This window comes from Narcine bancroftii, chromosome 4 (assembly GCF_036971445.1).
Source record: "Narcine bancroftii isolate sNarBan1 chromosome 4, sNarBan1.hap1, whole genome shotgun sequence".
In the NCBI taxonomy this organism is placed as follows: Eukaryota; Metazoa; Chordata; class Chondrichthyes; order Torpediniformes; family Narcinidae; genus Narcine; species Narcine bancroftii.
This window is the reverse complement of record NC_091472.1, coordinates 299,752,388-299,767,915: the sequence shown is the minus strand read 5'-3', so window position 1 is coordinate 299,767,915 and position 15,528 is coordinate 299,752,388. Positions and strand designations below refer to the sequence as shown.

General features: G+C 43.3%; 1 protein-coding gene across 27 annotated transcripts in view; it reads left to right on the top strand.

Moving 5' to 3' along the window:
- The window catches only part of LOC138762153 (myosin-IIIb-like), a 550,501-nt gene that overhangs the window by 121,658 nt on the left and 413,315 nt on the right, over window positions 1-15,528 (top strand). The window contains exon 10 of one of the 27 annotated variants that reach the window (XM_069935670.1): window positions 8,559-8,875. The exons of the other annotated variants lie outside the window; for them this stretch is intronic. Coding sequence (XP_069791771.1) covers window positions 8,559-8,574 — 16 coding nt within the window. The 3' untranslated portion in view covers window positions 8,575-8,875. Of the gene's footprint in view, window positions 1-8,558; window positions 8,876-15,528 lie in introns of those variants that run through there. 27 annotated transcript variants of the gene reach the window in all.

Here is a 15,528-nt window from a genome sequence, read left to right as displayed (position 1 = left end):
AAAAGCCTACACAGGCAAGGCTCCTCATCTCTTCCTCTGTACATTGGTGCTGCCTCATGGAGCCATAATGAGCTCATCAACTTTATTAATTTTGCTGCTAACTTCCACCCCAACCTCAAATTCACTTGGTTCATCTCTGGCAAAACTTTCAGCTTTCTTGATCTCTCTGTCACCATCTCAAGAGATGCATTTTCTACAAACCCACCAACTCCCACAATTACCTTGATTTCACTTCATCACACCCAGTCCCCTGTAAGGATTCCATTACTCTCTTTCAATTCCTCCATCACCATTGCATCGGCTCCCAAGATGAGATCTTCCATTCCAGATCATTCAAGATGTCTTTTTTCTTCATAAAATATGGCTTCCCATCTGTCGCCATCAACGCAGCCATTTCCCACATCTCATCCATTTCTGGCCTGGTCCCCTCTGCCCCGAGATGTTACAAGAACAGGATTTCCCTTATCCTCACCTATCACACATTCAACATATTAACCTCCATAATTTCCATCATCTACAATGTGATCCTGCCACCAGACAGCTCTTCCCTTCTTCCCTCACCTCCTTCCATAGGTCTACTTCCTTTGTGACTCCCTCTTCCACTCATCTCTTCCCACTAATCTCCCCCTTGGCACCTTTCCCGTGACCGCAGGAAGTGCTACATTTATGCCCATGTAGTGGCCTGCACATGGAGACACAGACTGGCCAGCAAAATGACCGACATTTGGCCAGATCCGGGGATAACGCCAGCCATAATTTCAGGTGACCTCCACATGGCACGAAGATCGGGAACTCTGGTGGGAATGCCAGCCAACCTGAGACCAGCGCTCCAATGATCTGGAGCCCTGATGTTAGTGCTAGGGGCCCAAATAAATGTGATGGCCAGAGCAATAAATCAGTCTAGTTTTCCAAGGCTTTCATGAGCATGTTGTTCTTATCCACACTCATGTAGCACATATGCTACATTGATGACCTCAACAGGTCCAACCAGCAGTTGGACCTGAAGATGATGAATTAAGCGGAGCCAGCGACCATCCATGCAGTCTCTCTCAGACTTCCAACCTTCTGGGTGTCGCAGCCTCATGTGTGATTCGAGCAGGCTGAGGCTCATTTCCAGATTTTCCACATCGCCGCCAACAACACCCACTACTTCTACATCGTGAGTGCCCTCGATCAGGATACAACAGCAAGGGTCGTAGATTTCCTATGGCAGCCTCCGGAGCAATGCAAATACGTGGCCTTCAAAGAGCTACTAACCCACATATTTGGGTTTTTTCCAATACGAGTGCGCCGTCTGATTGCTGCATATGGACAGATGGGCTTCAGGGCCCCGTCTGCCCTAATGTGCAAGATGCTTGCTCTAACCGAGGGCCACAAGCCTTTCCTTCTCTTTGAACAGATCTTTCTGGAGCAGCTGCCTGAGGATATATGGCTCTTTCTCACAGATGAGGACTTCAGCAACCCTCGGAGAGTCGCTGCCCAGGCAGACGTGCTCTGGAGAGTGAAGAAGGACACCAGCGCTGTTGTAGACCATAACAGCAAGCCCCATGAACAACTCCCGGTGAGATCAAGGCCAGCGGAGAGGCAAGTGAATACCCTAGGACAGTTATGCTATTACCATCAGCGATGGGGTGTGGAGTCCCATTGATGTCACCCACCCTGTGGGATTTTGGGAAATGCCCTGGCCAACGGACATGGCCTCTGTTGATAGCTGTGGCAGTTGGCCCATGTGATAGCCTCCTCCATGTCTGCAACTCACTGTCGGGCTGGCGCTTCCTGGTCAACACGAGCACCGAGATAGGCCCCACAGGCCTCGAAAACCCCAGCGGCAAGCAGGGCCCAGCACTGAGGGCAGCCAACAGCTCCTCCGTTCAAATATTTTGGACCTGCATCATCCCCCTTCATTTCAGCAACAGCTGCTTTACATGGACCTTTACCCTCACGGTAATATGCAGTGACTACTGCCGCCTCAATGAGGTCACCACGCCTGACAGATACCCCGTGTCCCATATCCAAGGCTTTGCTGCCAACCTGCACGGAGCATGGGTGTTCTCAAAGGTGGACCTCATACGGGGGTAACACCAAATCCCAGTTCACCCCCAGGATGTCCCCAAGATGCCAATCATAATCCCCTTTGGTTTGTTTGAGTTTCTCTGCTTACCCTTTGGTCTAAAGAATGTGTCACAAACTTTTCAGCAGCTGATGGAAGCAGTGAGCTGGGACCTCTTATTTATGTTCATCTATAGGAAGATATCTTCATCCCCAGCTACAGCTGCAAGGACTATGTCACCCACCTGAGACAACTTTGCATCCATCTGAGTGGGTTTGGCTGACCATCAACCCTGCTAAGTGCCAGGTCGGTCTGGACACCATCGATTTCCTGGGGCACAGGATTAACAAGCACGGGGCCACACCCCTCCCAGAGAAGGTTGAGGTGGTCTGGCATTTTGCTAAGCCACACACGATAAAAGGGCTACAAGAATTTGCCGGTATGATAAACATTTACCACAGGTTCATACTGGCAGTGGCATGCATTATGCGCCCCCTCTGCACTGATGACTGGCAAGGCAAAAGACATTGCTTGTGGAAATTGAGATAAACAAATATGATTTGATTGTGATTACAGAATTGACACAAACAGAAACATGGCTGCAGGGTGGGCAAGCCTGTGAACTTAACATCCTGGGGTATACGATATTTAGGAGGGATCGGCAAGAAAGAAAAGGGGATGGGGTAGTATTGATGGTGAGAGAAGGGACCGACACGATTGACAGGAAGGATATTAACTCAGAAGATGCGGAATCTATATGGGTAGAACTGAGAAATAGCAAGGGGCGGAAAACGTTAGTGGGGGTGGTATATAGGCCTCCAAATAGTAGTGTAGAGGTAAGGGAAGGCATTAAAAGAGAAATTAGAAAAGCGTGCAATAAGGGAACAGGTGTCATCATGGGAGACTTTAATTTGCATATAGATTGGACTAGAGGAGGAGGAATTCCTTGAATGTTTATGGGACGGTTATCTAGACCAATATGTCAAGGAACCAACTCCGGAGCAGGCCATTTTAGATTGGGTATTATGCAATGATAAGGGGCTAATCAACAATCTTGTTGTACGAGGCCCTTTGGGTAGGAGCCATCACAATATGATCGAATTCTCACTCGACATGGAGAGTGATGAAATTAAAACCGAGACTAAGATCCTGAATTTAAATAAAGGGAATTATGATGGTATTAGACGAGTGTTGAGTAAGATTGATTGGGTGGTGTTTATGGGGGAGTTGACTGTGGATAGACAATGGAAAGCATTCACAGATCTAATGGAGAAATTGCAAAAATCGTTTATACCGGTTTGGCATAAAAATAAACCAAAAAAGGTGACTCAACCGTGGATAACAAGGGAAATTAGAGACAGCATTAGGTCCAAAGAGAGAGCATATCAATTGGCCAAAAAAAGTACCACAACCGAAGACTGGGAACAGTTCAAGATGCATCAAAGGAGGACAAAGGGATTAATCAAGAGAGCAAAAATAAATTACAAAAGTAAGCTTGCGGCAAATATAAAAACTGACTGCAAAAGCTTTTATAAATATGTCAAGAGGAAAAGATTGGTGAAATCCAGAGTAGGTCCCTTGCAGTCGGAATCAGGGGAATATATAATGGGGAATAAGGAAATGGCAGACCAATTAAATTCTTACTTTAGTTCTGTTTTTACAAGAGAGGATACAAATAACCTCCCAAGGATGTTGGGAAACATAGAGACTAATGCAAGGGAAGAACTGAAAGAAATCAGTATCTCTAAGGACATGGTCTTGGGGAAATTGATGAGATTGAAGGCAGATAAATCCCAAGGGCCTGATAATCTACATCCTAGGGTACTTAAGGAAGTGGCCATTCAGATAGCAGATGCTTTAAGAATTATTTTCCAGAACTCGATAGACTCAGGATCAGTACCCATGGATTGGAGGGTAGCTAATGCTACCCCACTATTTAAAAAGGGAGGTAGAGAAAAAGCGGGGAATTATAGGCTGGTGAGCCTTACATCAGTAGTGGGCAAAATGATGGAATCCATTATTAAGGATGTAATAGCGGAGCATATGACTAGCAGAGAAGGGATCGGACAGAGTCAACATGGATTTACAAAAGGTAAATCGTGCTTGACAAATCTATTGGAATTCTTTGAGATGGTGACAGGTAAATTAGATGGAGGAGAGCCAGTGGATGTGGTGTACCTGGACTTCCAAAAGGCCTTCGATAAGGTCCCGCATAAACGACTGGCTTACAAAATCAAGGCTCATGGGATTGGGGGCAAAGTATTGATGTGGATTGAAAACTAGCTGGCAGGTAGAAGACAGAGAGTTGGGATAAATGGCTCGTTTTCTGAGTGGCAGGCGGTGACCAGTGGGGTGCCACAGGGATCTGTACTGGGACCCCAGCTGTTCACAATTTACATTAATGATCTGGATGAGGGGATTGGATGTAATATCTCCAAATTTGCAGATGACACTAAGCTAGGAGGGGTTGTGTGCACGGAAGAGGGGGGTCAGGAAGCTCCAGTGTGATTTGGATAAATTGAGGGACTGGGCAGATACGTGGCAAATGCACTACTGTGGATAAATGTGAGGTTATCCACTTTGGTAATACAAACCGGAGGGCAGATTACTATTTGAATGGCAATAGATTAAGAGATGGGGAAGTGCAGAGAGACCTAGGGGTACTTGTACACCATTCTCTGAAGGCGGTTAAAAAGGCAAATGGTATGTTGGCCTTCATATCAAGAGGGTTTGAGTATAGGGACAAGGATTCCTTACTGCAGCTGTACAGGGCCTTGGTGAGACCCCACCTGGAGTATTGTGTGCAGTTTTGGTCACCTTATCTAAGGAAGGATGTTCTTGCAATGGAGGGAGTGCAGAGGTGATTCACCAGGCTGATACCTGGAATGGCAGGAATGACTTATGAGGAAAGATTGCGCAAATTGGGATTGTACTCGCTGGAGTTTAGAAGATTGAGAGGGGATCTCATAGAGACATATAAAATTCTGGCAGGACTGGACAGAATGGGTGCAGATGGGATGTTTCCAATGATGGGAAAATCCAGAACCCAGGGCCATGGTTTGAGGATAATAGGCAAACATTTAGGACCGAGATGAGGAGGAATTCCTTGACCCAGAGGGTGGTGAATCTGTGGAATTCATTGCCATAGAGGGCAGTAGAGGCAGGTTCATTAAATATATTTAAGAGGGAATTAGATATATTTCTTCAGTATAAGCGAATTAGGGATTACAGAGAGAAGGCGGGGACGGGGTACTGAACTTTAAGATCAGCCATGATCTGGTTGAATGGCGGAGCAGGCTCGAAGGGTCGAATGACCTACTCCTGCTCCTATCTTCTATGTTTCTATGAGGAATCCTCCTGGGCATTCCAGAGTGCCAAAGACATGCTAGGCCATGGCACACTCCTGGTCCACTCCAGACTGGAGGCACCTACCACTCTTAACTATCGATGCCTCCAGCGCAGCATAGGGGGCGTGCTACAACAACTCATTGAGGGCCAGGGCCAGTGGTAACCTCTCCGCCCCCCATCCCCAGATCTCAAATACAGCGATTTCAACTGGGAGCTATTAGCACTGTACCTGGCAGTGAGACATTTCTGTTCCTTTTTGGAAGGCTGGCAATTCAGGGTGTTCACTGACCACAAGCCCGTGCTTCTCTTCTGCCTCTCCCCTCCCCACCATTTTTTTTAAGGCACCTGCTTATATTTTGTTCATACCTTGATGAAAGGCTCAAGCCCAAAACATTGGTTATGTATCTTCATCTTTGCTAATTAAAGCACGCTGTTTTACCTGCTGGGTTTCTCCAGCATTGTTTTTATTTTAACAAGTGTGCTTCACTTGTAGGGACTGTCTGGGGTCCCTACTGGTGGTGAGGGAGGAGGTGTGGGTGCAAGTGTAACATTTCTTGCAGTCACAGGGGTAGGTGCCAAGGGGATGATTGGTGGGGAGGGACAAGTAGACAAGGGAGTCACAGAGGGAACAGTCTCTGTGGAAAGCAGAGAGGGGAGAAGATGGGAGGAAAGGGGAAAATGTGCCTGCTGGTGGGATCAAGTGGCAAAATGGTGGAGGAGGATGTGTTGGATGTGGAGGCTGGTGGGGTAGTAGGTGAAGATGAGGAATCCTGTCTGCTTGTTGAGGCAGAGGAGGCCAAGGCAGATGTGCACGTAATGGAGGATATGCGGCTGAGGGCCAAATTAATGGTGGTACAGGGGAAGCCAAGTTTTTGGAAGAAGGAGGACATCTCAGTTGATCTGGAATGGAAGACCTTGTCCTAAGAGCAGATGTGATGGAGACTGAGGAATTGTGAGAAAGAAATGGAATCTTTACAGGGAATGGTGTGAAAGGTATAGTTGAGGTAGCTGTTGGAGTTGGTGAGTTTGGAGAAAATGTATTTTGAGAGTTTGTCTCCCAAGTTGGAGAGAGAGGAGCAAAAAATGAGAAAGTGTTGCCTGAGATAGACCAAGTGAATTAGAGGTTAGGGACAAAGTTGGCAGCAAAGTGGATAAAATCGAGAGTTTACTGTGGATGTATGAGGCATCACCGAAGTAGTCATCAATGAAGCAGAGGAAGAGTTGAGGAACCTTGTCTGTGCAGGCTTGTAGCATGGATTGCTTCACATTGCCAATAAAAGGCAGGCACAGCTGGGGTGCACTTGGGTACCCTGGCTGCCCCTTTGACTTGATGAAAGTGGAATGAGTCAAAAGAGAATTGATGTTTAGATTTGATGCTGTTGAGGCTATACATGATGGTCTTAATATTCTAGGAAACAGTTTCATTTGGTGGAATGGAAGTGGCCTATAGGTGACTTTATTTAACATGGGATGCCACAGACTCAATAAAGAGAGATTTTGGCTCATTGTCTAGACTAACCTTTCTCAACCTTTCGTTGGCTATGGCTCCACTTGGAAGTTGAAAGTTTGTCTGAAGTTTATGAGTCCCCTTCCCTGTGCAGCAATCAAATTTTGTTTTCTTCCATACTTTTCACCAACTGACTAAAACAAAATATTTATGTTATGAGGTGTAAAGAAAACATTTACTTGAATTAAATAGGTAGAAGGGCAAGAGATTCAAGATTCAATTTATTTTCATAGTAATAAAACAGTGTCACATTACACTGTAGGGCCCCCACTGAAAATGGCTAGTTGGAATAATCCAAAATGATTGGAGATCAAAACCGCACATGAGCCTGTGCATGCACTCGAATATCTCTCAGTTTTTATGCTTTTATTTTAGGCTCAGATTTGCACTCCTGTTGTCCAAGTCCCACATGTAAGCTTCCTTGATTCCAACCCCCCCCCCCCCCCCCCCCACTGCCCACCCCCCAACCATTCTCAATTATCCATGTTCCAGCAACTCCTTTTGTTCAGCAGTTGAAGCAAAAGTGGGGTTTTGAATACATGATCTTCACAATTGCCCACATTAAGCAAAATTTTTGTCTTGTCACTCAATCATTTACATCCCACTGCAGAGTCACAATTAGGCAATTCCTGCTGGTGGTGAATCTGCCTTGCAGCAGGTGAAAAAAAATTCATGTGACCCTGTTTTACTACTTTGACAATAAATTGAATCTTGAACCTCTTGCCTTTCCACCTATTTTAATTTGTGTGGAGTTTTAAGTGATCATGGTGACCATAGTAAGCTACAGCTTCTTCCCATGTCACAAGGTTAATTGGCTTCTGAAAATGATACCTTGTTGATACACGATCAATTACGCAAAGACTGAAGTTACTGGAACTGAAGGCTTTTATTAGCAAGAGATGGACAGCATCCTTTGTGTTGCTGGTTCACACTGACCCTGGCTTGAACTGGGAGCAGGGTTGTGGCATGACAACCTTTATAAAGGGGAGGAGTCACCAGCGGCCAGTGAGAGCAGGGTCAAACATAAAAGGTCATATCGTTTACATACACAATAGTCGTTTCACCACATTTGTGTATTGCAAAGCAAAAATAATCTACCTGGACTTGATGGGCATCGAAAAGGAAGAGAGTTTATAGAGAAATGAAAAGAGATGGGAAGGTACAAGTTGGATTTTCATGCTGTGAGATGGCATGGACCTCACGGGCTGAATGGTTTCCCTCTGTGTGATAATAAGAAAGGAGGAAGTGAAAGGGCAGAGACATTAAAAGACAAGAGGTTACATTGAGCATGGTGCTACTTATTCATCAAATTATGAGCCCTGCTGTGGTGCTAAGCCAATGAACGGTGCAATAAGCACTGGCTGCATGCAGCAATTATTTCAATCAGCCAGCAGCTTGTCGCTGGGATGTTGTTTCCATTGGAAGCAATTGGCAGTTTGTGATTCCTGTGGCTATTTTTGAATGCTTTCCAAATTATCCTGCAGTGTAAATAATTGTAGTATCCTCAATGTTGCCTTGGCTGAAATGTTGTTTAGGTTCTAGTGAGTATTCTTATCTATCTCTGTACACATGCACATAAAAACTGCTTACATTTTCTTGGAATTTTGGAGAGCTATTCAGACTTTCTGCAAACTTAACCAGAATAATTTGCAGTCATTTTAGATGGTAAGCCATGAATTCTGCATGAATGACACTCGCAAAAAGTGTTCTTTGTGGCGGCCCGCCACGGTGGAGATCAAGCCGGCACATCGCATGGTGCGGAGCAGGACAAGACCAGCGGTCCGAAAATGGCGCTGGCCAAGCTGCCCAGCTAACAGATCAATAACAGACTGGGGAAGAAGGGTATTCACATGCAAGAATGTTCCCGCCCACTATTATTCATGCAGCTGATGTCAGCCAATCAAACAAACATCGGGGACTCCAACTGTATAAAAGGAGCCTTTCCAGCCTCAATAAATCTCAGAGCTTAACCTCCCACACTAGAAGTGTGTGTTTCTTTGTATCAGTCGGCTCCAGCTTCAAAATTCACTTTCAAGTGAAATGAATGGAGTTGATCTGAATCAAATGTTATATTATCGGGTCATAATGAACTCTTGTGCCAAATAACCAAAAACTAGAAAATAACAAAAGGGAGCTTGAAGTACAAAAAACATAAAAACTGCAGATGCTGCAATTTTGAGCAAGTAATGAGAAGCTGGAGGTACTCAGTGGGTCAAGCAGCATCAAAGGGTAGAAATGGTCAGTCGACATTTTGGTTTGGGATCATTTATTGATACTTCAAATGTTGACTGACCACTTCCACCTGAAGTTGCTGTCTGATCTGTTGAGCTCCTTCAGCTTTTCATTGGAGCTAAAGTATGTTGGGAATAAAAATCCTGCATGACCATGAATTTTGGAAGTCATGTAGAAGTCACAATGAAGGTTTGATGTCACACTTAACAGTGGCAACATTTGATAGCTGTGAAATATTTTGAACTTCTTTGAAAATGTTTTCTCTTTGGCTATCTTCTTCAAACGTAGGAAACAACTCTGGTGTCCAGTGACAATTCAAAGGGTAAATTTATACCAACTATTTGTATGTCAATAAAGGGTCCCGTTGACTATTTCTCTCAATTGATGTTGTTTGACCTGATGAGTTCATCTCTGCTTAAGGAATTTCTAGAGCTCAACAACTCAATCAGTCACGGTTTGGGATGGAACTGTACTTTACACTGCCACTGAAGATGATAAACAATTGCAGCAATATTTATCTGTTGGCTTTTGGAGTTCAAGTGAGTTTTGGTGTTTGGATCAAGGTGACTGCTTTGTCTTACAGAAGTCATTCCATTTATTCTATTCAAGGAAGTGTGATGATTCCTTGAATATTTGGTATTGACATTGATGATTCATTATAAGTCTTCACAAAAAAACAATAGAGTTTTAAAATAGAGTTCTGTGACAGATTATGTTATATTTTATATTATGTATAGATAAGTTTTTGGAAGATAAATTGTGGGTTTTTTTAACAGTGTAGGTCACAAACAAATACAAACACTTCAAAACAGATCTCATTTAAAATTCCAGAGCTCTGGTCAAGCTAGACAGTCCAGGCTCCGGGTGCCTTTGCAAAAACTTTGAAGAATGTCTATAAAGACTTTACAAGTAGATGTTAATTGGACATGCTGTGGAGTAATGGATTACTGTTTTGGAAAACAACAGATGAATGAACTCAGAAGATTAGGTTCAGGGGCCATAGTCTGTCTGAATGCAGTTTGCTATTCTAGAAAGGTCATATGGTTTTGCAAGTAGAGAGACTCAAACAGGCTTTCCTCTGTGTGTGCGAAAGAGAGAGAGAGAGAATTCAGTTCTACAGTTTTACAGTACAGCAGCAGCTGGGACTGGAACATGACAAGCTGGCAAGCTTGTGGAAAAACCCCATTTTGAAGATAGGTTGTGAGCCTGTTTAAAGTCTTTGTGGTCCATACAAGAGGAAAGGTCTGGTTGTATAATGTTTCACTTGAAAAAGGAATTCCATGATGACCTGAAAGAGGTTATCATCTGGAAAACCCTGATAGGGCAAGTTTCTTCGGCAAGACACTAAAGTGGCTGATCAGAAGGAATCAGTTTGTGTTCAACGAACAACAAATCTATCTCTGAAAACTGACAAGAATCTTCCTGAGCAGTAACCATTTACATTTCAAGCACCAAAGCCTGGTGAAATTCATAAATGTTAAATTCTGTGCACAGTATAAAAATTGCCTGATACCAGTGAACTTGGTGGAGTGAGAAGTGAGATTGGACTGTGAATCAAAGAACTTTTCTGAACTTATACACACATTACATACACATATGCTTAGAATTAGAAGGGGGTTAAGTTAATTTAATAGTAATGTTAAAGTTTGATCCTGTTTTCATGTTTAAAGATAATTAAAGGCAACTTTTGTTTAAGTAACCATTTGACTTGGGGAATTTCTATTGCTGCTGAGGTTTGGGGTCCTCTGGGCCCATAACAGAGTACATACATTGCATCATGCACAACCTTGAGATTCTTTTTCCTTTGGGTGTGGCAGAATTACTCCTTATTGCTAGTGCAAAAAAGTTTGTATTCAATGTACATGTGTAAACAAACAAATTAATAAATGTGAACAAACTGACTGCAATGCAGAGAGAGAGAGAAAAAAACAATATAGTGCTAAAGTAAGAGTCCTTAAATTAGTCTCTCTTTGAGTTTGTTGTTGAGGAATCTGATGGTGGAGGGGCAGCAGCTGTTCCTGAACCTGGTTGTGAGAGTTTTGTAGCAGTGAGAACAGAGCATGCGCTGGGTGGTATGGATCCTTGATGATTGCTGCTGCTCTCCGATAGTAGCATTCTCTGTAGATGTTCTTGGTGGTGGTGAGGGTTTGCCTGTGTTGTCCTGGGCTGTGCCCAATACCTTTTGCATGGCTTTACGTTCAGGGATATTGGTGTCCCCATTTCAGACCAGCACACTTTCCAGTATAAACACCTGTAGAAATTTGCCAGGGTTTATGATTCCATATTAATCTCCCTCACTGACATGCTTTTTTCATGATGTTCTTAGTGAATCCTCCAAGATTGTGACTCTCAAGAACTTAATTTTGCTCACCCTCTCCACTTCTGATGTATCATACACCTCTGGGTTTCCTTTCCTGAAGTCAACAATCATCTTCTTGGTTTTGGTGATATCAAGGTTGTTGTTGGTGCACCATTCAGCCAAGTTTTCAATCTCACTCCTGTATACTGACTCATCACCCCTTTTTCTACAACCCACTATTTATAGATGATGATGTTGTCGTACTGTTATGGAATAAGTTAATACAATTATGGAATAAAATATATCTTAAGGGGTAAGGCTAGATCGTGATTTAGGGATTAGTTTACATTCTACATCTCATTTAAAATGCAAGAGCTATGCTTAAGTGTAGACTCCATGTCTGCCATTGACTTTACAGAAACTATGGTGTGCCTGTGAAGACTTTACAAGTAAGTGTAAATTGGACTGATGTTGTAGAATTGAAATAGACTATTGTCTTTAAAGGAACAGCATGTAGGAACAGATGTCCAGGCTCAGAAACTGATTAATCTTTTATTGCTAAACTGCTGCCAGCAATCCAAATTTCTGGTTGAAATCTGTTGTTCTAAGAGGGATCATGTGGTTTTGCAGAGAGAAAAAAACATGCCTATCTTTGGGGAGAGAGAGAGAAATGTTTGATGGAGCAGTTGGTGTTGAAGACTGCAAGTTTGCAGACCTGCTGCAAGACCCCATTTGAAGGCGGGCTTTGAGTTCTGAGTTCAGCCTGTTCTAAATCTCTGTTGTCAATTACAGAGACTTTGGCTGGTTATTGTGTTTCTCCTGAAATAGAGGAAAATGAAGAAAGAACTCTTTGTAACCTGGAAGAAAAGGTTAACTTTTGCAAAAACAAACAAGGGGGCATATTTCTTCGGCAAGACACTGAAGTGGCTAATTGAAGAAGATCTGTTTCTGTGTGTGTGTGTGTGTGTGTGTGTGTGTGTGTGTGTGTGTGTGTGTGTGCGCTCGCGCGACAAACAACAAATATCTCTCTCCGAAATTTAAGTTAAGTTCAAGCACCAGGAGCCTGGTGAAGGTCATAATTGTTAAATTTTGTGCACAATATGGAAAATTACCTGATACCAGTGAATTTGGAGAAGTGAAAAGTGAATGATTGGACAGTGAAACAAAGAACTTTCCTGAACACATACACATTACATACATGTGTGCTTAGAATTAGAAGGGGGTTAAAGTTAGGTTAAGTTAATAGTAACAAGTTAAATATTGATTTTATTCTTATGGGTGAAGAAAATTAAAAATATTTTTGTTTAAGTAACCATTGTCTTGGTGAATTTCTATTGCTGCTAGATTTTGGAGTTCTCTGGGCTTGTAACAGTACCGTGCCACTCAGAAATAGATATAGAACAGGGCCCTTGTTAGTTAGTTTAGTTGTTTTGTGTATATGAGATATAGTGGAAAACTTAGTTTAATGTGCTCTCCAGGCAGCCTGCACAGAGGTAAGACAACACTTTCCTTATTCCAATATATCCTAATTTCAAAATATCATCTTCCAAAAGCATGAGCTATGATATTCCAAATTTTGATCTCTTTAATCCAATAAATCCAACTCCGTGACTGCTGCTTTATGTAGCTTTTATTCATTTATAAAATGGATAAACATTTTGTATGGCTTTGCATTAAGACTTTCATAACGATGAATAACAAAGTATTAACTGTACAATGAAGATATAAAATGTATATAAATAAGCTCAAACTTTTAAGATATTCAAACGATATAGATAAACAAATTTAAAGAGAAACACAAAAAAATTCAAATAAAAATTCTTGTGCTCACGCTTATCTACATTCTGAAGAATAATGAGCAAGCCGTTAGTTTGCGTAGATATGACATATTACATCATTGTCACTATGGTAATGAGCTCTCTGAACCCTTCTCCATTAACAATGGCGTGAAGCAAGGCTGTGTTCTCGCACCAACCCTCTTTTCAATCTTCTTCAGCATGATGCTGAACCAAGCCATGAAAGACCCCAACAATGAAGACGCTGTTTACATCCGGTACCGCACGGATGGCAGTCTCTTCAATCTGAGCCGCCTGCAAGCTCACACCAAGACACAAGAGAAACTTGTCCGTGAACTACTCTTTGCAGACGATGCCGCTTTAGTTGCCCATTCAGAGCCAGCTCTTCAGCGCTTGACGTCCTGCTTTGCGGAAACTGCCAAAATGTTTGGCCTGGAAGTCAGCCTGAAGAAAACTGAGGTCCTCCATCAGCCAGCTCCCCACCATGACTACCAGCCCCCCCACATCTCCATCAGGCACACAAAACTCAAAACGGTCAACCAGTTTACCTATCTCGGCTGCACCATTTCATCAGATGCAAGGATCGACAATGAGATAGACAACAGACTCGCCAAGGCAAATAGCGCCTTTGGAAGACTACACAAAAGAGTCTGGAAAAACAACCAACTGAAAAACCTCACAAAGATAAGCGTATACAGAGCCGTTGTCATACCCACACTCCTGTTCGGCTCCGAATCATGGGTCCTCTACCGGCATCACCTACGGCTCCTAGAACGCTTCCACCAGCGTTGTCTCCACTCCATCCTCAACATCCATTGGAGCACTTTCATCCCTAACGTCGAAGTACTTGAGATGGCAGAGGTTGACAGCATCGAGTCCACGCTGCTGAAGATCCAGCTGCGCTGGGTGGGTCACGTCTCCAGAATGGAGGACCATCGCCTTCCCAAGATTGTGTTATATGGCGAGCTCTCCACTGGCCACCGTGACAGAGGTGCACCAAAGAAAAGGTACAAGGACTGCCTAAAGAAATCTCTTGGTTCCTGCCCCATTGACCACCGCCAGTGGGCTGATATCGCCTCAAACCGTGCATCTTGGCGCCTCACAGTTTGGCGGGCAGCAACCTCCTTTGAAGAAGACCGCAGAGCCCACCTCACTGACAAAAGGCAAAGGAGGAAAAACCCAACACCCAACCCCAACCCACCAATTTTCCCCTGCAGCCGCTGCAACCGTGTCTGCCTGTCCCGCATCGGACTTGTCAGCCACAAACGAGCCTGCAGCTGATGTGGACTTTTACCCCCTCCATAAATCTTCGTCCGCGAAGCCAAGCCAAAGAGAGAAGAGAAGAGAATACTACAAACAGTAGTCTTTTAAAGAGATAGGCACAAAATTAACTAAGAATTAATAAACACAAGATTTTAACCTTTACACAAAGGAGCAGGTCTGTTCTTCTGAGCCAATGAAGGTTTGATTCATTTAGGCTGCTAGTGAGACGACTGAATTTCACACCTTTACTTGCAGTGGATCCTGCAGTGGAGCTGAAATACTTTTGGAATCTGAAATATGTGACAGGGTCTCACTTTGCACTCATTGTTGAGGCTTCTCAAGTCTGGCAGGGGTTTTATCCTCTCAACAGCCAAAGCTTGGACTTCAAAACTGTAAAGAGCTTACTGAGAAAACTGTTTCTGCAAGATGGCAAAATAGGGAACAATACCCAGAGTGTGACAGGAAGGGATAAGGAGACAATCATTAGTGAACACCTCTGAAAATAAGAAAAATATTGTAAAAAGACAAGGTTGAAGATTGTTAATCTGGCTGCATGCAGCATTTCAAACAAGGTGGGTGAATTAGCAATGCTAGAAGAAATTGTTGCAAATTAACAAAGGTTAGGAATGAAATATTCTGGGATACCTAACATCAAGAAGAGAAAAGCTCTTTGAAGTTTTAATGATGTGAGCTTTGATTGTGGTAAAGAGTGCTGCCAGGCTTGAGCAGAATCCTCAACAGTTAATGCAAAATTGAGGAGGGATCGACCTAAGAATAAAGAATGGGATAAAAGCAGGAGAGAGGATTACTGTTCTACTACTTGATTTTCTATGTTATTTGGGTGGTGAAGGAAATTGAGGGGCTAAAAGCATTGATTGACATTCTCTACGTTGGAGAAACTAAATGCCGATTTGATGACTGTTTTGCCAAACACCTCTGTTCATTCTGAAAGTAGGTCCCTGAGGTACCAATTGCCTGTTACTTCCATATCCTGCTCCCTCTCTGAGTACTCTAGTTTTACCATTATGTATCT